Genomic DNA, 21,256 nt, shown 5'->3' with positions numbered 1-21,256 from the left:
GGTCAGAGTTCACCCAAATGGCTGGGCCCCTGGTGAGAGGAAGAACGGGAAGTCGATCTTAGCTGCACACAAGCCAGAAGGTTGAACCACCCAGGCTACGTGACTAGGGCAGCCGGGTCAGATGGCACGTGCCCTTGGCTAGAGGCTTGGGGGGTCTGAGGACCACTCAGGCACACAGAAGGGAGTCCTGCTTTGTAGGAGGGGACTCCTTCCAATGGGATCACCCCTCTCCTCTCGCTGTCCAAATTTCAGAGCCCCATGAAGGAGTTTTCCAGTCTCATGCTGTTCCTCTGAGCTATTTTGGTACCATGTACTTAAGAAGTTGTGGCTTTTCTATCATCTCTAAAAAAACGTTTGTGTCTGGTGCGCAGACCTCTCCTGCCGCCCGCTGCTCCCCTCAGCAGTGTACTTCGGTCCCTCTGCCTGCTCTGCTCCCTGCTCTGGCTCTGGTGAATTCTCTCACCCTCCCGCGCTTCTGACTGTACCCAGTGCTTGCATAAATAAATAAATAAATAAATAAATAAATAAATAAATAAATAAATCTTAAAAAAAAAAAAGTTTATGTCTTCCATGGTCCAAAGTAACATGATTCCAATGCTGTCTTTAGTCACTGGACAAAAGAAAAAGGAGGTAAACGCGTGAGCCACGTCAGCTCTTATTGCACTCACTGTAAAGTTCATCTCCTTGATGGGCAGCTTCAGGTGTTCAAACCCCACAATCACTGTGTACTGAGTGTAGTTCAGGTAGCCAAGGTGAGCCACGATGATCTCGGCACATTTCTGCAAATACACGAGCACAAGGAAGATTTGTGTTTTTAGGGCCAGAGACTCTCCCACCCACCAGCCGCAAAGCAGTATGTCTAAACCACATGTGATAGGATGGATCCTCTCCAGGGATCTCACCAGGAGCCCAGAAAAATTGAGATCCCAGCCAAAAGCAGTTCTTAGAAAGAAGGAGCCAAATGAGTATTTCTGGACACAAAATGCGTTATGATTTATAGTCATTAGAATCTTGCTACTTTGATTCAAAATAATCTGTCACAAGAAATCAAAGGAGTTAACAACCCAACACACACCTGCATTTACACGACACCCTGCCCGGGGAAAGTGAGCTAAGCACGACTTTCCCTCAGCCCACATCTGCAGCTGCCCTCACGCTCCCTCCCAACATGCAGGCTTCAAAAGAAGAGCACAGGGTGAGCCCCTGATCGGCCTCCCCAACCAAGTGACCTCAGGCAACACCGCTGACCTCCGGAAGCCTCGCTCTCCAGGCACGGGTGGGCTCTATGGCAGTACCTGCCTGGGGCTGCTGAGGGCCAGGGGGACCAAGCTGGGGGGTCCCTTTCCTGGTCCCACATAATCAAGCGCATGCTCTCCCACGTCCTCCCACGGCGACGCGTGCCCCGGCAAGTCCCGCCGGGCCTCAACGCGATCCTGCATCTGATTCTTCGGATCATGGAGCTGATGAAATCGAGAGAGAGGGCCCCTTTCCTTCTCTGGGCCACCAGGTTTACTACCGCAAGGCTACCCACTGCCCCCCAAAGCTGCTGCCAAAAATAATGGGTCACTCTCCCTCACAGGCCAGGGCCTCAGCGCCCCCAGAAGGGTCAGGCCGTTCAGCACATACTGGAAACAACCCAAAGCCCCGTGGTCAAGAATGACCTGGAATGGGCCTGCACAGGTGGTCATCGACAGGCACGTTTGGACTCACCAGTCAGTTAGTGGCCAACAGTGGAACCAGGGAGCATCCCTGGGTATGTACAGCTGCTGTGAGTCTGCGCGCGCACACATGGGTGTCACCTGCGGTACTTCACAAGGCCCTGGGGCACCTGAGCTTCTGGGCTAGTGTGGATGACTGTGCTCACGGCACACTCACCCCTGCGCACGTGAGGGTCCGGGTCCTGTTGTGCACTTTGTTATGGATGAACATGGTCGTTCCATCCTGAGCAACTCCATCCACTTTGACAGTCATGGGGAAACTCGTCTGGATCGAAGTTTCTGCAAAAGCAGCAGCTCAGCATCAGGGAGGCTCACCAGAGGCCTGTGTGCCGCCAGGGGCCCCCCACCACAGCAGCTGCAGCCATGGGGACCGTAGGTGCCCACTCAGGCCCTCTGCCCCCCACTCAGGGCCCATGTAAGGCCTGCACTTCAGGGGCACCGACTCCATTTCACACACGGGCAGACGGTCCATGGCTAATGGGATCTTCTTAATTTCCTCGGACATTTGAGTTTAGCTTTTTACCATGATTAAAAGATTATTTATTCCTTCTGATAACATAATTTACTTTTTTCTCTGATATGTTCATTGTTATAAAAACCAGGAAAAAAATACAAAAAAGGCATTAAAATTTTACAATCTCACCACATCAGAGTAAGTTTGTGTCTACCTGTCCAGGCCGCTTTCTAGACAAGCAGACCTGAGTTTTTTTCCATTTAATTTACTGTGGTCATGGACTCAAACTTTTTCTCAACTAAAGTGTCTCTTCTGGACCACAGCACAGAGAAGACGAGGAGGGTGTGCCTCCTCACTCTGGGGCATAACTGTGCCATCTGGAAGGACAGGGCTAAGTCACCACAAGCAGGACTGCCGCAGGGCTCGGCCTCGGCACCATGGACACTCTGGGACCAGACAGTTCTTGTTGTGGGGTCTTCTTGTGCATCGTGGGCTGCTCAGCTGCATCCCTGGCATCCACCCACAGTCGTGACGATCAAAATGTCACAAGGTCTCAGACACCGTGTTCCTAATGCCTAGGGATTAGGACTTGATTCTAGCCCAGAGCACCATGGGGAAGGCTGCAGCCGCAGTGCCCACACCGGGCAGCCATGGAGCTAAGCTGGCTGGTCCTTCCAATGCTGATTGGTACCCAGTGCTGGCCCAGTACCCCTGAGGGCTGGCCAGTGCTCCTGACCTATAGCCAGTACCCCTAAGGGGTGACCATTACTCCCTGAGGTGACCTATACCCTGAACACTGACCAGTACTCTGAGGGGTGACAAGTACTTCCTCAGCACTGTCTGCAGGACATTAGAGGGGCTTCCAGACTGTTGCTATTATAAACAATGACCATCCTGTACCTCCACCTTTGAGCACCTGTTTGAAGACTTTAATGCTCTTTCAATCTTTAAAATATGGTGCAAGGGAAAGTCACGCCAGTGTTGCGCTTCCTACCTTTTGATTGTTCCAACTCCACGACACACGTCAGCCACAGCTGCTGATTGTATGTGGACAGCGGATTTGAGACTATGTGAATTGGTTTTAGCTGAGGCAAAAGGGAAGAAAGTTAAGTAAGCACATGGCCTTTTTGCAAATTGATCAAATGCCGCACCTGAACATGCAACTTTATGTTAAGCAAAAATGGCTTGTGTGTCAGCACTGCTCCCAACTACGTGGGCGGAATCCCGCCTTCCTAAGCAGGCAGCCCCCACCCGGAGCCTGGGCACTTCATGCCTAGCAACACACCAAGAAAAAGCCATCTAGGAGAAAAACTTTAAAGTGTGTAGGGTGACACTAGACTGAGATGACAGTAGCCTCCAAAGAAGCATCTTCACATTCACAAGATGATGTGTCTTAAACATCATTTCTCCGGCTCCAGGAGACCAGCCACTCCGCCACTGGACGTGAGTTATTTTCAGCTTAGGCAAGTCTTAGTGTCCCCATAGAAAAACTAACAGGGACATGTGGCCAGTGATGGCCCTGCAGTGTTCTCCCAAAAGCAGTGGGCTCCAGAGGAAGCTCAGGTGGCCCCAGGCCAGTATCCTCCAAGTGCACAGAGGACCAGCATCTCGGAAAGGCCTCAACGAGGCCCCTGGGCCCAAGGCTTTCCTAAAAGCCCCAGGATGACCCATGACTGCTCAGAAGTGAGGATGAACTTGCGGGAGCACATAAGCTGGGACGGCTGCCCTCTCTCGAGTCAATAAAGGACTCATATCCCGAGAGAAATTTCGGGACCAAACTGCAGTCGGGAACCCCTGGTGTCATCTCTTCAAACCGGACCCTCCACCTGAGAGTTAAATAAAGAAACTCCAAGATCACTTCCACACAGGTCCTTCGAGCCGGAGCAGCCACAAGGAGAGCTACGAGGGAGATGTCTGAGGACGTGTTCCTCCTCCTGCCTTTCTGAGAATTGCAAGGGTAAAAACCAAGCAGGGAGCCGGGACCACAGAGAGAGGGATTCTGGGGTCCACCACACACATAACGGTGCCCGAGAAGCAGGCGCCTGCGTTCAGTTTATAATGAGGGCATTATGTTTGATGCAGCGGAAGACAAGTGTTTGCTTATCTGGACTTTCCCAACTTAGGGTCTGTGAAATACCAATTGGAAAAACCTTTGCTTTTCTCTAAAGATGGTAGAGAATCAAGGCATGGTTAAAAAAAAAAAAAAAAGGAAAGAGTAAAGGATCTTTCACTGAAACTGAAGAACCCAGGCAGCTGGGCCCTGCCCGCGGCCACGTCAGGCTCCGGGCACACCAGAGACACACAACCAGGGCAGAACACAGCCCAAGGGAGTCCACAGGCACACAGCATTGGGCGTGTGCAGGACTCAGCCCCTGGGAGGCCACCCCCCACTTTCCCGGGGCCACCTCCCCTCTGGCGGCAGGAAAGGCAAACGCGGCCAGCAGGACTTGGGCAGCGGCCGGCAGCAGAGTGGCACACATGTGCCCGGAGAAGAAAGCTCGGGGCAGTGGGCTGGCAGGAGCCTCTGGGCAGGACCCCCGCTCAGTGACCCGGAAGCTGCCACCGAAATCCAGTCTTACCTTTTTGCCATTATTTAGTGAAAAATTGGCTGCGGACGTTTGGATCACTTTGGGCCCTAGAGGGTAACAGAGAAGGGAAAGGCAGGTTAGTCTAGGATGAGGGTTACTGCTTCTTTTTCCAAATGCTGAGAAAGCCTCATACCTTGTAGGGAGGTTAGTCTTATTTTCCTCGTGTGTCCCTCGAGACTGGGTGTGTGTATGCGGGTAAAACACAAGCTGAGGACGCGGAGGACACACGTGCCCTCTGCTACTCATCACGACTTTCCAGTGAGCACAGGGCCTGCCACACAACGGCTGCGAGGCCGGGGGTCCCGGACGTGGGCAGCCCCGTCCCCGCTGGCGGGCTCTGTGCATGGACCCGAGGGCGCACGAATGACGCAGACAATGGCCGGAAGTATTTAAGTTGAGGCTATAAAGACGCGTAATACACACTCAAGGCTTTTCCTGAACTAACAAGTGTCGGAGACTCTCACACGCTGTGAGTCATGTTGCAGTTTTATGTCAAAAGCAGCAAAGGACGCCTGCGGGATGTGATTCCAATACAACCTGGAGCTGGATTTGTCCTGCAAAGCCCCCCCCCCCCCCCGCAACTAGCAAGGCAGCGTTCTGGGGGCCACAGTGATCGTGCCCGCAGCCAGCGCCCTCCATGTAAACAAGGGGACACCCAGCGTGCACCTCAGCCAGCGGAAGCAACCAGCCACACAGACCCAGTGTGTCCGGGACGTGGCCTGGCCGTCCTAGAATTGGACAGACAGGGGCCCACTGGACTCTTCCCTGAGCGGGGGAGCAGGAAAATCTTCGCGAAGCGAACGGAAATGTATGAATCATTAAAACGAAGAATCACAGCCCCTCACCAGTGTCCAGACATGACCCACCAGAGATCCAAAACCCCTGGATGAAGGGAGTCCCCTAAGCGAGCACCCCAGTACACTGCCAAAGATCCACATTGTTACTCATTCTCCCACAGGGACCTGCAGCCTGCTAGAGAGAGAACTGTGCAAATAATCAGATGCTAGGGAGCCTCTGGGCAGACACAGACTGCAGGACACCCCAAACGTCACTGTGTCCACCAGCCAGAAGGGGGCAGTCAGGTGACCAAAGGGCTCCCAGCTCAGGCACAGGGGGCCGCAGGCCCAATGGGGCCCAAACCCACCCAAAGGTTAATTCCACAGCTCCAGACTGTGCGACTGGAACAGACACTCCAGCAGCTGGCAGAATCCCACCCTGGCCCCCCAACTCAGGGCTGCCTGGGGGGACAGGGCACGTGGGAACAGTGAGTGCTGCTTCTACCCAGGACAGCAGTAACTAAAGCAACCCCACAGTACTGCAGGACATGGTATCAGTGCCACATCAAGGATGGAAGCACCCCCAGGACGGCCCCACTCCGACCTGCCAGATGGATCCGGGAAAAAGACCGTGGACGGTCACTGTCCCAGCCAGGTGCTGCTCCAGCCGCACTGCACCCCCATCTGGGTTTCATAGTTTGAGCAAATCTACGCTCCTCTGCTGCCTGACACAAGCCCCCGATGGGGCATGGCCCACCCCAGCCCTGACCACAGACCCCCAGCAGCACCCGGCTTCCAGCCAGCAAGGTCAGCAATGTCCTTCGCGGGGCCACCCGGGCAGGTGCTCTCCAGCCCCTGGCTATGCTCAGCTCACATGTGCTCCAGCACCTGCCAAGGTCAGCGTGACAGTCCCACGATGGTGCTGCGCTGACAGGCCCCGCAGGTGAGGAGCAGCAATACAGCCTACTAGTGAGGCACTCAGTGTTGGCGCGGGAAACAGCCCGATCACCCTCACAGGCCTTGGACCTTGGAGAAATTTCTGGGGCCCAGTGGTGTGTCCAGGGGTGAAGAATGAATTATTGCATCTGGCTCCTCCAGCAACCAGAGCCCAGGCACAGGCCTGGTGGATTTGGGAGGCAACAATGTTCCCCATCAGCGGTGACTCTTCTATTTACCCAGTGACCCAGAGCGCTGGTCTTGCATGGGGCCCAGAACCAGAGGATGCTGCACAGGCCCAGCTGTGGGTCAGTTGCTCTGCGCAGGCACCCTGACCCACAGGGCCTGGGTGGCAGAGGTGGGGGGCGGGGGTTGGGAGTGGCCTATGGGGAGTAGGGCCCAGCTGCAAGCAACGCCCTGCTTCTCACAGGTAATGTGTCTCCTTTCGAGAACAGCCCTGACCCACCTCTGGATCTCATCGTCTCAACCTGGGAGCCCAGGGCACCGCGTGACCTGAGCTGCCCGTCACGAGCCTGCTCACCTGCCATCAAGCCAGAGGGAAGTGTGCGCAGGGGCCTGGAAGCAGCTTCTAGGCCATGGGCCTAAGCAGGAAGTTAGGGGAGAAGAGACCCAAAGCCCGTGGCCCCCCTCCAGCGACACCATCTTCTTCTCTCAGCACACCCCCGACTTACCTTTGATCCCAATGAAGACAGTCAGGCCGAAACACACGAAGAAGACGACGAACACGAGGACGAAGTGGCGCTTGGACAGCGTGTACAGGCGCATGGGCGCCAGCCTGCGGACAGAGGCAGGGGTGAGGCTGCGGGTCCGCCGGAAGCCCTCCCCACCGCCCAGCCCGCCCCTGGAAGGCGCCTGTGCTGAAACCAGGGGACCTGCCTGACAACAGTCTCTGAGGCCTCGGGGACCACCGCGGGGGTGGCAGCACTGGGGCTGGCCTGGGTCGGGTGCTCTGCAGAGAGGACCCAGTCACAGTGGCCGCACAGGTCCCAGCCCGCACCCGCAGCAGGAACAAGGAACATGGTGGCTTCCCTGCCCACTCAGGCCCATGTCACCACACCCGTGCATGGGGTGGACGGCCTGTCCACACCCTGCCTTCAGTGGCCAGAGTGGCCCCTGGAGCGCAGGCTGGGATGCACACCCGGCTCTGACTGTGAGTGGGCAGCACCAAGCCCGACCCGCAATTCCAGGTGCCGCCAACACTGCGATTCTCTGTCCGGCGTCCCCACCGGCCCAGGGTGCTGACTCGGGTCCAGGGTCCCTCATAATCTCAGCCCTGTTGTGGGGGTCTGGTTCTGATGCCACCGACACATGGCTGACAGTTTGCTGTGACTGACACCTCTATGGAAACCCATCCTTCTAACAGCCCGCGTCAGCGCTAACCTCTTCACCCTCATGTTCTCCTTTGGGCAGAAGAAAACAGTGGTGGGGCTAAGGCGGTTGCTCTTTGACCCACTACGTCAGGACCACAAAGCAAAAGAAAAATCTGTAAAGGACCTGAGGTTAGACGTTTGTGGCGGGTCAGCGTTTGTCCAAAGCCCTCAAGGCCATCTCTATAAACAGCCCCGACAGCGAGTAAATGCAGGAGCAGGTGGGCCCAATGAACCCAAAGAGATGGGGGGGAGAGATATTTTGTTTTGCTTTGCTTTTCACATTTTTTTCATTCCCCGAGCATTTCCTAGCTTTGGGAGCTGAGAGCAGGGAGAAATCTGACTTTCTGGTGCCTCCTGGCAGGTGGGCACCCCCACCCCTTCCAGGGGTGAAACAGGCTTTGAACTGGAAACAGAGGGAAAGGTTGTTTGCTTGTGTGGACGGAAGTGCACATGGTGCAGGGCACACCCGTCCCCTCCCTGCAGCGGGCAAAGATTCCAGCTCCTGAGCAGGAGATCAGCTGGACAGTATCTCAGGGCAAAGGTGGGGCCGTGGGCCGCCCTCCCCTAAGGTGCTGACGTGGCTTTGCTGATAAGAGTCCGCTCTCTCCAGCAGGACCGATGAGGCTCAGGTGGCGTAAACTTTCCAATCCGTGTCACTGAGTCTCACAGAATAACAGAACTGGCGAAGCAGCGAGAGAATGAGCGCCCCATCTTTTCCTCTGGGACTCAGGACCAAACACTGAAGCACAAATAACCCTGCGCCGTGTGGCAGGAAAGCTAGTGACAGGAGTGCCCGATCCCAACCTGGATTTTGGACCCAAAAGATTATGAACTTGAGAGCCCAGGGCCTCTCTGAAGCCAGAGGGCTTCTCAGGAACTACAGGGAAGAGGACGCTATCTTTGCACTTGCCCTCGCCTCACTATAGCTCACCAATACCTCCCAGAAAGGAGCTCACCAATACCTCCCAGATTTTCCTGCAGCTGCCCCCAAGGGGACACCTCCATATTGCCAGTTCTGGAGGCCAGCCCAGGCTGCACATATTAGCAAACTATAAAAGCTGATACCTGAGGGCCTGCTGTCCAATCAGTCTAAAACTAGATGCTAGAAGAGTTCACCCCTTGCTACAGTGACAACCCTCAACAGGGCCTGTGAGGAATAAACCAGGCTGCCTAGACAGCCAGCCACAAAGGGTGCAAAGGCTAACAAATAAATAGGGCAAAATTGAACAACAAGGTCCAATAGCTACGGCAGATCACTCTTTCAAGACTGAGAATGACAGCGGTTTCTCTTAATACATAGAAACAAACAGAGAGGAAGTGAAATGAGGAACCTGAGAACTTTGTTCCAAATGAAAGAACAAGATAAACCTTCAGAAAAAGATCTTATGAAATGAAAGGGAGACAAGTAGACCGCCAGATAAAGAATTGAAAGTAATGGTTAGAAAGATGTTCACTGAACTAGAGAGAATACACACAGTGAGAAGTTTAACTGAGACAGGGGATATAAAAGAGCGCCAAGCAAAAGTCCCAGACCTGAAGAATACAATAGCCAGCCTGAAAAATTCAATAGAGGGACTGAACCACAGCTAGGTGAGGCAGAAAAATGGATCCACAGGCTCAAAAAAAGAGCAGAGGATCTCATCCAAACAGCAGCAAAAAGAAAAGATTTTTTTTTTAAAGATTTATTTATTTATGCATACAAGAGCTGGGGTACAGGTCAGAGGTGTGGGGGTGAGAGGATTCACCAGAGACAGAGTGGGGAGCAGAACAGGCAGATTGACTGAAATACACTGCTGAGGGGAGCAGCGGGCGAGACAGGAGAGGTCTGCTGCACCATATGGGTTGCTCCCTGGCCGGCCGGGGAGTTGAACTCATGCTGCAGAGGCTGCGGACAGCTTGATAGGTTGCATCTTAACCCCTTGTGCCACCAGGGAGGCCTGACAAAAATTTTTGATAAGTGAAGATAGTGTCATTTAAGGAGCATGCAGGACAGCAAGTAGTCTAACAGTCACATTACCGTGGTCCCAGAGGGAGAAGAGTGAGCGGAAAAGGGGTAGAAAATGTATTTGAAGAAATAATGTCTGGAAACTTCCCTAACCTGAGGAAGGCAACAAACATCCAAATCAAGGAAGCATAGACAGTTCCAAAAAACAGATAAAACAGTTCCAAAAAAAGATAAACACAATGAGAATCACACTAATACATTATAACTAAAATGTCAGAAGTTAAAGAAAGAGACTCTTAAAGGCAGCAGCAAGAGAAAACCAAGGTGTTAAATACAAGGGAGCTCCCATACCTATCCCATAAGACTACCAGCAGATTTTCAGCAGAAACTCTGCTGACCACAAGGGAATGACATTCAGAAAGGTGACAGGAAAAAACTTCCAACCAAGAATTCCCTACCTATCAAAATCAGCAGTCAAAACTGAAGGAGAGATAATTTTCCAGACAAGTAAAAACTAAAAGAGATCATAACCACAAATCAGCCTTACACGAAATATTCAAGGGACAGATGTAAACTGAAGTGTCACAAACAATAAGAAAACAAATGAAAGAAAAAGAATCTCACTGGGCCTCCCTGATGGTGGAAGGGTTGTTAAGCACAGCACTGTGAAGCTGTCCACAGCCACTGCAGCACACGTTTGATCTCCAGTCAGCCAGGGAGATAACCACATGGTGGGGCAGACCGCTCCTGTCTCCGCTGCAGCTCCCCTCAGCAGTGCATTTCAGTCAGTCTGCCTGTTCTGTTCCCTGCTCTGTCTCTGGTGAATCCTTTCTCCCCCTGTACCTCTGGTTTGTATTCCAGTTCCTTTTTTTTTAATTATTTTTAAAAGATTTATTTATTTATGCATACAACATTTATTTTATGCATTTATGCATACACGATTTATTTATTTATGCATTGATTTATTTATTTATGGGGTACAGGCCAGAGATGTGGGGGGTGAGGGGATTCACCACAGAGTAGGGGACAGGCAGATTGACTAAAATACACTGCTGAGGGGAGCAGTGGGTGAGTCAGGGGAGATCTGCTGCGCCATGTGGGTCTCCTTCCTGGCTGGCTGGGGATCGAACTCGTGCTGCAGTGGCTGCAGATAGCTTCATAGGCCGCATCTTAACCCCTTGCACCACCGGGGAGGCCCGCACTTCAGTTCTTGTATACATAAATAAATAAATCTTTAAAAAAAGAAAAGAAAAACTCACTGATTAAAGTTAATATATAGTAAAGGGATCAGTGAAACAAGAGGATATAACAGTTGTATATATTTATGCACCCAACATAAGAGTACCTATATACATAAAACAAATACCTATATACATAAAGGACAAATTGACAGAACAGAGTAATAGTAGGATACTTTAATAGCCCACTTAACATCAATGGACAGATCATCCAAACAGGAAAACACAGACCTTAAATGAAATATCAGCGCAGACAGATTACTTACACACACACACAGAGTGAGTGAGAGAGAGAGGAGAGAGAGAGAGAGAGATATTCCATGCCAGAGCAGCAAACTACAGTCTTCTCAAGTGAACATGGAACATTATCCAGAATAGATCATAAGTTGACCACAAAATAAGTCACAATAAATTCTAGGAGGCTAAGATCACATCAACCATCTTTTCCAACCATAACAGTGCAAAAGCTGAAAATCAATTACAAGAAGAAAGACAGAAAAATCACAAGTATGTGGAGATTTAATGACATGCTAGCAAACAACTACTGGGTCAATGAAGACTTCAGAAAGTACCTTGAGACAAATGAAAATGGAAATTCAACATATCAAAATCTATGGGATCCAGAAAAAACAGTTCTAAGAAGGAACTACATGGTGATAAAGACCTACTTCAAGAAACAAAAACAAAAAAATCTCAAATTAACAACCTAGCCTTACACCTAAAGGAACTAGAAAAAGAAAACAAAAGAAGACCAAAGTTAATAGAAGAAATAGGATCATACTAGAAATAAAAGAAATGGAGACTTAAAAGACAACAGAAAAGATCAATAAAACTAAGAACTAATTTGAAAAGATGAACAAAATTGACAAAACCTTAGCTAGATTCACCAAAAGAGACTCAAATGAGTGAAGTCAGAAATGAAAGAGATAGTACAACAGGTACCACAGAAATGCAAAAGATCATAAAACACTCTGAGCAATGATATGCCAGTAAATGGGACAATCTAGAAGAAACATATAAATTCCTAGAAACTTACAATCTTCCAAGACTGAATCACAAGAAAATAGAAAATCTGAACGGATCACTTCTAGGCCTTTTGGCTAAGATCAAGTGCAGAAAATCTGAATAGGCTAAGTAAGGAGAGTGAATCAGTAATCAAATGCCTCCCCTAAAATGGAAGCCCAGGACCTTACAGCTTCATTGGGGAGTTCTACTGCAAATTCAGAGATTTCATACCTACCCTTTTAAAAATTCTTCCACTTTCAAACTCATTTTACAAGGTCAGCATTATCCTGATGCCAAAACCACACAAGAACATCACAAAAAATGGAAATCACAGGCCAATAATCCTAATGAACAAAGCTGCAAAAATCCTCCACAAAACACTGGCAAACTGAATGCAACAAAACATTAAAAAGTTTCATAACAACGATCAAGTTGGATTTATTCTGGGAATAGAAGAATGGTTCGACACACACAAAACAAACAACATGATATAGCACCTCACCAAAAAAAAAAAAGGATGAAAATCATATGATCATTTCAATCATTCCTGCATAGATGCAGGGAAAGCATCTGACAAAATTCAACATCCATTTATGATGAAAATAAATCTTAACAAAATGAATTTAGAGGGAATGTAACCCCACAAAATAAAGGCCATATGTGATAGCCACAGTTAATATCATTCTCAATGGTGAAAAGCTGAACATCTATCCTATGAGATCAGGAACAAGACAAGGATGCTCACTCTTTCCACTTTTATTCAACAGAGCATTGGCAGTCCTAGCTAGGAAAAGTAGGCAAGAAAAAGAAACAAAAGGGAAAAAAGGGATCAAAATTAGAAAGAAGTGAAACCATAATTTGCCAGTGACATGATTTTACACATTAAAAAAAATCCTAAAGACTTCACCAAAAAAAGTCTTAGAATAAAAGAATTCAGAAAATTTGCTGGATAGAAAATTAGTATACAAATATCTGGCATTTTCACACACCAAAAGCAAAATATCAGAAAGAGAAATTAAGAAAATAATCCCATTTACAATTGCTTCAAAACAAAAGAAACCTAGGACTAACTTAGCCAAAGAGGTAAAAGATCTATACACTGAAAACTAGAAGACACTGATCAAAGAAATTGAAGATGACAGAAAGAAATGAAAAGATATTCCATGCTCACAGATTAGAAGGGTTAAGATTTTTTTTAAAAGCCCATATTACCCAAAGCAATATACAGATTCAATCCAATCCCTATCAAGATTCCAATGGCATTTTTCACAAAAATAGAACAAACAATTCTAAAATTTGTATGGGACCACAAAAGATCCTAAATGGCCAAAGCACTCTTGAGTTAGAAGAAAAAAAGTGGAGTTCAAACTATACTGATTTCAAACTATACTACAAAGCTATAGTAATCAAAACTATAGGGTATTGGCACATAAAAACATAGATCAACAGAACAGAAAGCCCAGAAATGAAAACATGTATGGTCAATTAATTGACAAAATTATACAATATGCAAAATTATGCAAAATAATCTTGTATAAAACTATACAATTATGCAACAATAACAGAAGGGAAAATAAATACAATAGCAGGTAAAAACAAACAACAGGGAAAGGGGAGTCTATTTAGTAAATGGTGCTGGGAAAATTGGACAGACTCAGGCAAAAGAATGGAATTATCTTACCACAATACACCATAAACAAAATCTTACCACTACACACCACTTAAACCAGACACAAAAATTAACTCAAAACAGACTAATGACTTGAATGTAAGACCTGATACCATAAAACTCCAAGAATAAAACGGGCAATAAACTCTTTTGACAGTGGGTAATTTTTTTTTTTTTTGGCTCTCAGTCCAAAAGCAAAAATAAACAAACAGGAAAGGAAACCACGAACAGGACAAAAATGCACCTAATGAACGAGGGGAGATATTCACAAACCATCTATCTGAAAAGTGGTTAATACCCAAAATATATGAAGAACTCACACAACTCAATAGGAAAAAAAAGTATATCCAATTAAAAAGTGGGCTGAGGATCCGAAAAAGACATTTTTCCAAAGAAGGTATACAGGTGGCCAACAGGCTCATGAAAAGAAATTTAACATCACTAAGTACCAGGCAAACACCAATCAAAACCACAATGAGATGCCCCCTCCCTCCTCAGAAAATACCTACTCTGCTTTCACTCCTGAGCTCAAAAAACGCTCATGGGGTTGCCTCAAGTTCATGGTAGATAGGCTCCCCATTTCCTTATACCCTGGCCAAGTCGAGCGCGGGCTCTCTCTCTCCCTCCATGCCCCATCCTTGGGTTCTGGGAAGACCTTTCAGATGCCACAGGACAGACTATCCCCTTGGACTCTTCAGGTCCCTTCTAAATTAATCCCAATTTCATGGGTGATTTAAAATATTTCACAGGGCCTCCCTGGTGGCGCAGGGGTTAAAGACAGCGCTCTCAAGCTACTGCCAGCCACTGCACTGTATTTCAGTGGATCGGCCTGTTCTGCTCCCCACGCTCTCTGGTGCATCTTCTCACCCCCTGCACCTCTGGCTTACAGCCCAGTTCTTGTGCATAAATAAATCTTTTAAAAAATAACATAAAATATTTCACACACATTTTCTAAAGAATCTTAAAACATTTTATTGAAAAGCCAATCCCTTCCCCGCCACAAAACTGCAGCCACACTCCGTGCTGCTGGGAGTCCTCCACCCCCTCACTGAGCATATCCATAACCATTGCCCAGGAAGGCAAAGAACGTGGAGACCTCAGTTCACACAAGTAGCTGGAAGGCTCTTCCCCCAGCCAGGAGGCCGCGTCCATTTCCAGGTGCCAACTGGGTGAGCCCACTTGTCCCTTTCCACGGCCCCCTCCCAACCTGGACCTCCCCTTTGGCTTCCTGGACCCACATGGGGCTCACGAATAGCAGGTATTCAATACCTGCTGGATCCTTTCTTTCTGCACACTGCTGGCGTTAGGCTTTGCCCTCCGCGTTCGAGTGTTTTCCCTGCTATGACAAACAGCACTGAATAGCAAAGCTTAGCTTCCCCCCAATATTGTCTTTCAGTGTCTCTCTGGCTCTGACCTTAGTCCACGACGACTATGAACTGGCCACAGCAGCTCCAAGCCAGCACCCTCCCCCAGGACAGCGGGTCCCCTGTGGTACGCGACCTGTCACAGGCCCCTGGGTCCCCGACTGGAGAGCCAGGGACCCCATCACGGCTGCCTGGCCTTCAGACCCGCAGAGCCAACATTGCTTTCCCCATTTGGCACTTGTGCCTCCCACACAGACTTCCTAAGAGTCAACAAAACAGCACAGAAAGAAATGGGGGGTGGAAGAACCCCACAAGCTCGGCTCTTCTTGGGCCTGGAGCAGAATGACCACAAAATGGACAGAACTTGGGCAGAAAACACAAGGGCCACTTCCCCTCATGCACGGCGGAGTGGGAAGAAACAACCCACAGGCCAAAGGGTTGACGTGAATACACACACATCAGCTCGGGGAGAAGCAGGCAAATAAGCCTGGAAACGTGTGTGCTGCCACATGGGCCAGCCCAGGCCCAGCGGGAAGGGACTTAACATCTCGGTCCATTCTCAGGGTTCAGCACTTTCTTTTCTCACAACCAGCATGAAGACGGTCTCGCCTCCCCCGGCCCCAGAGCAGGCCTGGGCAGAGTAGCTGGCTACATGGCCCCCGGGACACACGGGGACAAGCGTACCCACAGGGGCAAGGGACCCGGACAGGGGAGCGGGAGCAGGGAGAACCAGCTCCCCAGGAGCCGTGGACTTGTCCCTCTCGACCTGGACCTCTTTCAATGTGTCAGTGCTCATTCTAGCAACATCCCTGGAGACCCGCCATACGGAATCTCCCCTCTGGTTCAGAGCCCAGCCACCCGAAGGAAAGGGGAGGGGCTGGCACCCCGAGCCCCTGCAGGGAGCCAGCTCGCACTGACAGGGGCAAACGGGCTGAAGACGCTGACAGGGGCAAACGGGCTGAAGACGGACATCCGAGGTCCCGGGCAGCGGCGGGCGGGGCGGGGTCGGGACCCACGGTGAGGGGTCAAACAAGGTCCACCCCACTCTCCGGCCCCCTTGGCCAGTTCTTTCCTTTTGAAACAACCTGTCTTCACGGGTTTATGAAGAAGCTTCTGAGGGGAAGACATAGTAAGAACTCTGACATTTGAATGGATGACAAATAACTTCTACTCCCTGTTCAGCTATTACATAAACACTCAAGGCCTCAACCTCAAAGCACTTTCAGTGAACGACGTGCCAGTTCTTCGAGGAACCAGGGCGTGTGTGCCCCTGCCAGGCCTCAGCTCACAGCCGGCGCGTGCTGGTCAACCGAGCAGGCCCCGGCTGTGCTGCCCACGGGGATCCCTGGCCCTGCAGGCCCCTCACACTGCCCAGAGGGAGGCCTGGAGCCACTTTCCCCCAGGACCTCTGGCTCCTGAGCTGGAATACTCAGGGAACCGAGGGGCCCCAGCACCCAGGGCTGTGTGCCAAGCCCTGCTCAGGCCTCAGTCGCCACCAGCGCCACCCAGAGGCTGGGTGTGCGGCAGGAGGGTGGCCTGGGGTCTGGATCTCAGCTCAGCAGCAGCTGCGGCTCAGCCTCCTCATCTGGAAAACGGGGATGAGAGCTAGTTCGTCGTGGGGAAGGCGGCTATGGGGACAATGTGGACTGGCAGGCGGGGAGCGGACAGCAGCACTGGGGACACGGGAAACCTCGGGGTCGGTCGTGAGTTCCAGAGGTCACCGGGGCGGGAAACGATGCTAGCAGCCCCAGTCCTAAACAACAATGTGGGTGCAGGACGAGGGCACCGAGCCAGGCCCGGAGGCCTGGGGCCCCGAAACCATTGAGGGCTGCCCTGTGCTGACGCATCAGTGCCCCCCTCTCTCTCTGCAGCCAGAAAAGAAGTCTGATGGATACACATGTGCACCTCCAGGGCCTGGAGGAGAGGCAGGTCAGAGACTCTTCAGCAAACTCTAAACACCAGGCAAGACACACAAAACACCAACCTCATTTAAGGTGGCAGAGCAAAGCAAACGTTTAACCTGAGACATCGTGGGCGCCTGCAGCTGAGACAGGAAGGCGGGGTGACAGCTGGCACAGACCAGCCCTCCTTTCCTCCTGGCCCCCCGCATCTCCCAGCTCCCAGGCATTATCAGCAAGGAAAAGAGTTTGCAGGAAACAGGCAGAAAACTTTGAAGACTGTTATCGTGACTTGTGTTGACAACACTCTCCTGCCCTCCCATAAAGTGAAGACTGGGCTCAAAGTGAGCAGGGACACAGGGTGGGAGCCACGGTAGGGCAGACCCCCCTCCCCAAGCGCACCCCAACCTCCCAGCAGAGCTGGGGGCCCTCCTTCTAGTCTCTTCCATTCTCTCCCACTCCCCCCCAGTCGCTCTGGGTTTCTCTTCTCCATCCCATGTCCCCTCTCTCCCCTCAGGCTCTGTTCGCACCCGCCAAGCAGGGCTCACCACCCTCCCTCCCAGACACCTAAGTCCAGCTACACTCCAGATTTTCAGGCTTGTTTTTGTTTTTGTTTTGTTTTAGGATTTTTATTTGCGGCCACTTTCTCTTTTTTCCAGGCCTGTGTCACTGTGGGTGTCTGACACGATGTGGCTGTGTCCGCGATAATCACGGGCCACCCACCAGGCCCGCCCTTGTCTTGAAGCCAGAGATGCCGCCTTCAGGAGCCATTTTTCAGCTGTGAATACCAGGGGTTGGGGAGGAACCCCACTAGGGGCAGACGCCACAGGGCTCCCCGAGTCCAGCCCTGGCCAACCCACACACTTCAAACTTTGCTTCCTTATCCTAAAGGGTTCCCCACACTGCACACCCCCCCAAGGCTGCTGACTGCCAGAGGAGATTCAGCAGGGAGAGCACCCCCTAAAGCATGCTGCCGTCACTCTGCTGTAGGGTCACAACATCACACCACCCCAGGAAGCTCCCTTCACTCCGTGCTGCAAGTGGGGCTCTGTGCCAGGACCACACATGAATGCTGTCCCCTGGCATTGTGCAGCAGCAACCCACACCCACCTGGGTGCTCACTGCTTACAAGGCCTTAAGTCCTTCCACCTGGGGCTGACACGCCTGGTTTCCTCTGCTACGCTAAAGAGATCAGCCAAAACCAGAAACTTCTGTGGCTCCCACCACACACACATGTGTTGGAGGCAGCCATTCTGCGCAGTGAGCAGAAGGGCCTTGACCTGAGTCCCTAAGGCATGTGAAAACACATGCATCTCGGAGGAAAACCTCTGGGTGACAGGACTTGGTGTTGAGAGCCTGGAAGTGACCGGCGTACATCTCCACAGTTTGACAACAACAAAATAATGAGCGAACTTCCCAGGCTCTGGCTAGGAGGCCATAAGATTATGTGTGTGAGAACTAACCGCCCCGTCCCCTACTGTCTGAAGTAAATAGATAATAGTAAGAAAATAGACTAATCACTCATACATGTCGTCATTATATGGTATGCTTTGATGTTACACCTGCTGCAATTAAAATAGTCTATAACGAGCACTAAGACAATAAAGATTTGCTGCTTGCTGGACAGGACAGTCCCCCATGTCTGATTTCCCTCCCCGTCGCGTCCCGGGTCCGGACTCACTAGAAGTGCACACACATGCATCCGGGCTCCAGCGCGGTTCTCACTTCTCTATGTCTAGTCAGAGAAGCCGGCGTCTAAACTGCATTCCTGGAGAGAGGCACGCAGTCCTCTGCAGGAGGCCTTCTGCAGGAAGGGCCTCCAAACCCGCTGTCCGGAGCGGGCTTCCCCCACTGGGGGTCCCCACACGGGGCCCCACACGCCTGCTTCTCCACGGCTTTCTCAGCTCAAGCGCTAAACATCTGTTTGATTCTTTCTCCTCCAGATGCCCCCGGGGGGCCACCCAGATGACTGTTGCTCAAAAGCCAGCTTTAGGGACGCGTCTATGGGGCCCTGGACAGGTTTTCCCTCATTAAAACGCGGGAACTTCAGAGGCAAGAAGGCCCAAAGTCAGCAGATGGAAGACTCATAAAACTCGGGATCCCAGCGCTCCCAGAGGCCGAGGCGGCTCCCAACGGTGCCAACATCATCAAAACGCCACCGTAAAGCATCTCCGCCCGCCCGGCGCATGGCTTCGGCCCAAAAAGCAGAGTGGGGCGCCCTGGGCGCTTTGACTAGTGAGGTGAGGATGGGGTTCTGCCCGGAGCCCCCGGAGCCCCCCGCCTCTGCAGCCGGGAGGCTGGGTCAGCGGCCGCGCGAGGAAGGGCCCGGGACCCCCGGGAGGGGCAGGTCACTTCTCAGACATGCCCATGGAGCTGCCCCGGGGAAAGACGGGGTGACCCGGCTCCCCCGGGGGGAAAGGGCCAGAGCCGGCCCGGACGGGCCTCCCGGGGTGCGTTCCCGTCCCCCGACAACGTCTCCGGGCCCAACGCAGCCTGGCGGGCCGCCCCTGGCCCCGAACAGGCCCCGACGCCGACCAGCCCCCCGAAACCCGGGCAGCGCCCCCGCGCGGGTCCCCGGAGCCGCACGTGGGCGGAGGACCCCAGGCTGGGGTCCCGGGAGCCGCAGCCCCTCCCCGGCGCCCGCCCCCGCGCGCGCCGCCACTCACGGTTCCATCGCCGCGCCCCGGCCCTCGGCCCGGCCCGGCCCGCGCCCCCAGCCCGCCCGGCGCCGCACACGCGCGGCAGCCACCGCGGCAGCGAGCGGAGAAGCCGGAGCGGCGGGCCCGGCCCGCGTCAGAGCGCCGCGCGGTCACGTGCGCGGAAGCGGCGCGGCGGGAGGGGCGGGAGCGCGAGGAGGGCCCGGAGGTGGGGGCCGGCGGGCCTCGGCCTCGGGGAGGGGGCGGGGGGCGCGGGGGGCGCGGGGGGGGCGGCCGGCGCGGGGCGGCGGGGGGCGCGGGCGGCGGGGGGCCGCGCACGCCCTGGCCCAGACAGCCGGGGTGGGGCGCAGGCTGGGGGCAGCCCCACTGCCTGGACCGGCGGGAGGGGGCGCACAGCCTGGGAGGGGGACCACGAAGGGGGACAGGCCCCGACTCGCCGCAAGGTGGGGGCCTCCAGGCGTGTCCACCCCACCGCGCGGAGCACAGCGCTGGAGCCACCGCTGGGGCACAGTCGAGGCGCTCACAGGAGAATGACTTGACTCCTCGTCCCTCGTCAAGGGGACCCCACTTCATCGTTAACCCGCCTAGGTTTTAGGGCAGACCTGGGGAGTCTGTGCCTTCCCCGTGGTGTCTGAGAAACGCTGCGGTGTCTGCATTTTTCCGGGGGGAGGATCTACGTTTTTCCATATTTCCAAAGAAGTCTGTGACCCAAAGGGTAAAAGCCAGGCACATCCCTGACACCGGGGTGATGACAGCAGTTTTCCCAGCTCTCTCGGGTAGCTTCTCCTGCAAAACTTTTCTAGAATACACCTACAGCAGCAGATTTTCCATCCTTAGGCCAGGGTCTGCGGGGTGTAGTGGTGCCCGGTGCACCCTGACCCCCGCAGAGCTGAAACTGTCACTGATGGTGCCAGTCCTGGGGGGAGGGGAGGAGGCCGGGAGCAAGTGTCAGGGACTGTGGCTTTGCGGCTATTTCCACAGTGGGAAGAGATCAGCTGACCAAATGCCCTTTCTTGATTTAGGATCTTGGCTCACTTTTCAGTTTCTGTGATCAAGAACAGATGAGAGCCACCGTTTGGATATGTCTGGGATTCTTTTTGGCTCATTGGTCAGAATGCCCCTCGTGCCCTTGCTGTGGTGGGTTTAAAGGCGACCTGAAGGAGGAAAGCTTTCTTCCTCCCTTACCCTCACTCCCTCACCAGGCTCAGTATTGGGGACAGGGACCAGTAGGAATAAGATACAGTTTCTGCACTCAGCAGATTCTGCACTCAGTAAATCACCAGAACAAGGCACAGGTTGCTACAGTGGCACTGAGGGAGGACACCTAACTCAGGGGCGGGGAGGGGAGTAGGAGAGATGTGATTTTGGGGCAACGCAGAGGGTGCAGTGGAGACTAGGTAGTTGGAGAGAAGCAGGGGTACCAGGCAGAGCAGAAGCTTAAATCCCAGTAATTATGACAAGAAATTCCATTAGCACACTGATTCCTGAGCCACAGCTCTTAGAAGATTATTTTGCCTATTTTTGTGGCCATTGGGAGGCAAAGGTACTTCCAGGCAGCCAGGCCAGGAGCCGGAAGCGCCCCTGACTGTGGGGTGTGGCTCGGGGACACAGGCCAGG

General features: G+C 52.4%; 1 protein-coding gene across 2 annotated transcripts in view; it reads right to left on the bottom strand.

The window, feature by feature from the left end:
* Positions 1–21,256, bottom strand: part of TMEM181 (transmembrane protein 181) — a gene marked incomplete at both ends in the record, with an annotated part of 53,759 nt that overhangs the window by 11,542 nt on the left and 20,961 nt on the right. Inside the window, 5 exons of one of the 2 annotated variants that reach the window (XM_084228097.1) lie at positions 669–792; positions 1,865–1,997; positions 3,167–3,257; positions 4,752–4,807; positions 7,165–7,268. In XM_084228097.1, the coding sequence (XP_084084223.1) occupies positions 669–792; positions 1,865–1,997; positions 3,167–3,257; positions 4,752–4,807; positions 7,165–7,268 (508 nt within the window). The remainder of the gene's footprint in view (positions 1–668; positions 793–1,864; positions 1,998–3,166; positions 3,258–4,751; positions 4,808–7,164; positions 7,269–21,256) is intronic. The other variant, XM_084228098.1, reaches the window with a different exon arrangement.

Source organism: Talpa europaea, assembly GCF_964194135.1.
Source record: "Talpa europaea genome assembly, chromosome: 2".
NCBI classification, from domain to species: Eukaryota; Metazoa; Chordata; class Mammalia; order Eulipotyphla; family Talpidae; genus Talpa; species Talpa europaea.
The sequence above is the reverse complement of the archived record's forward strand: the minus strand, read 5'-3'. Positions and strand labels throughout refer to the sequence as shown.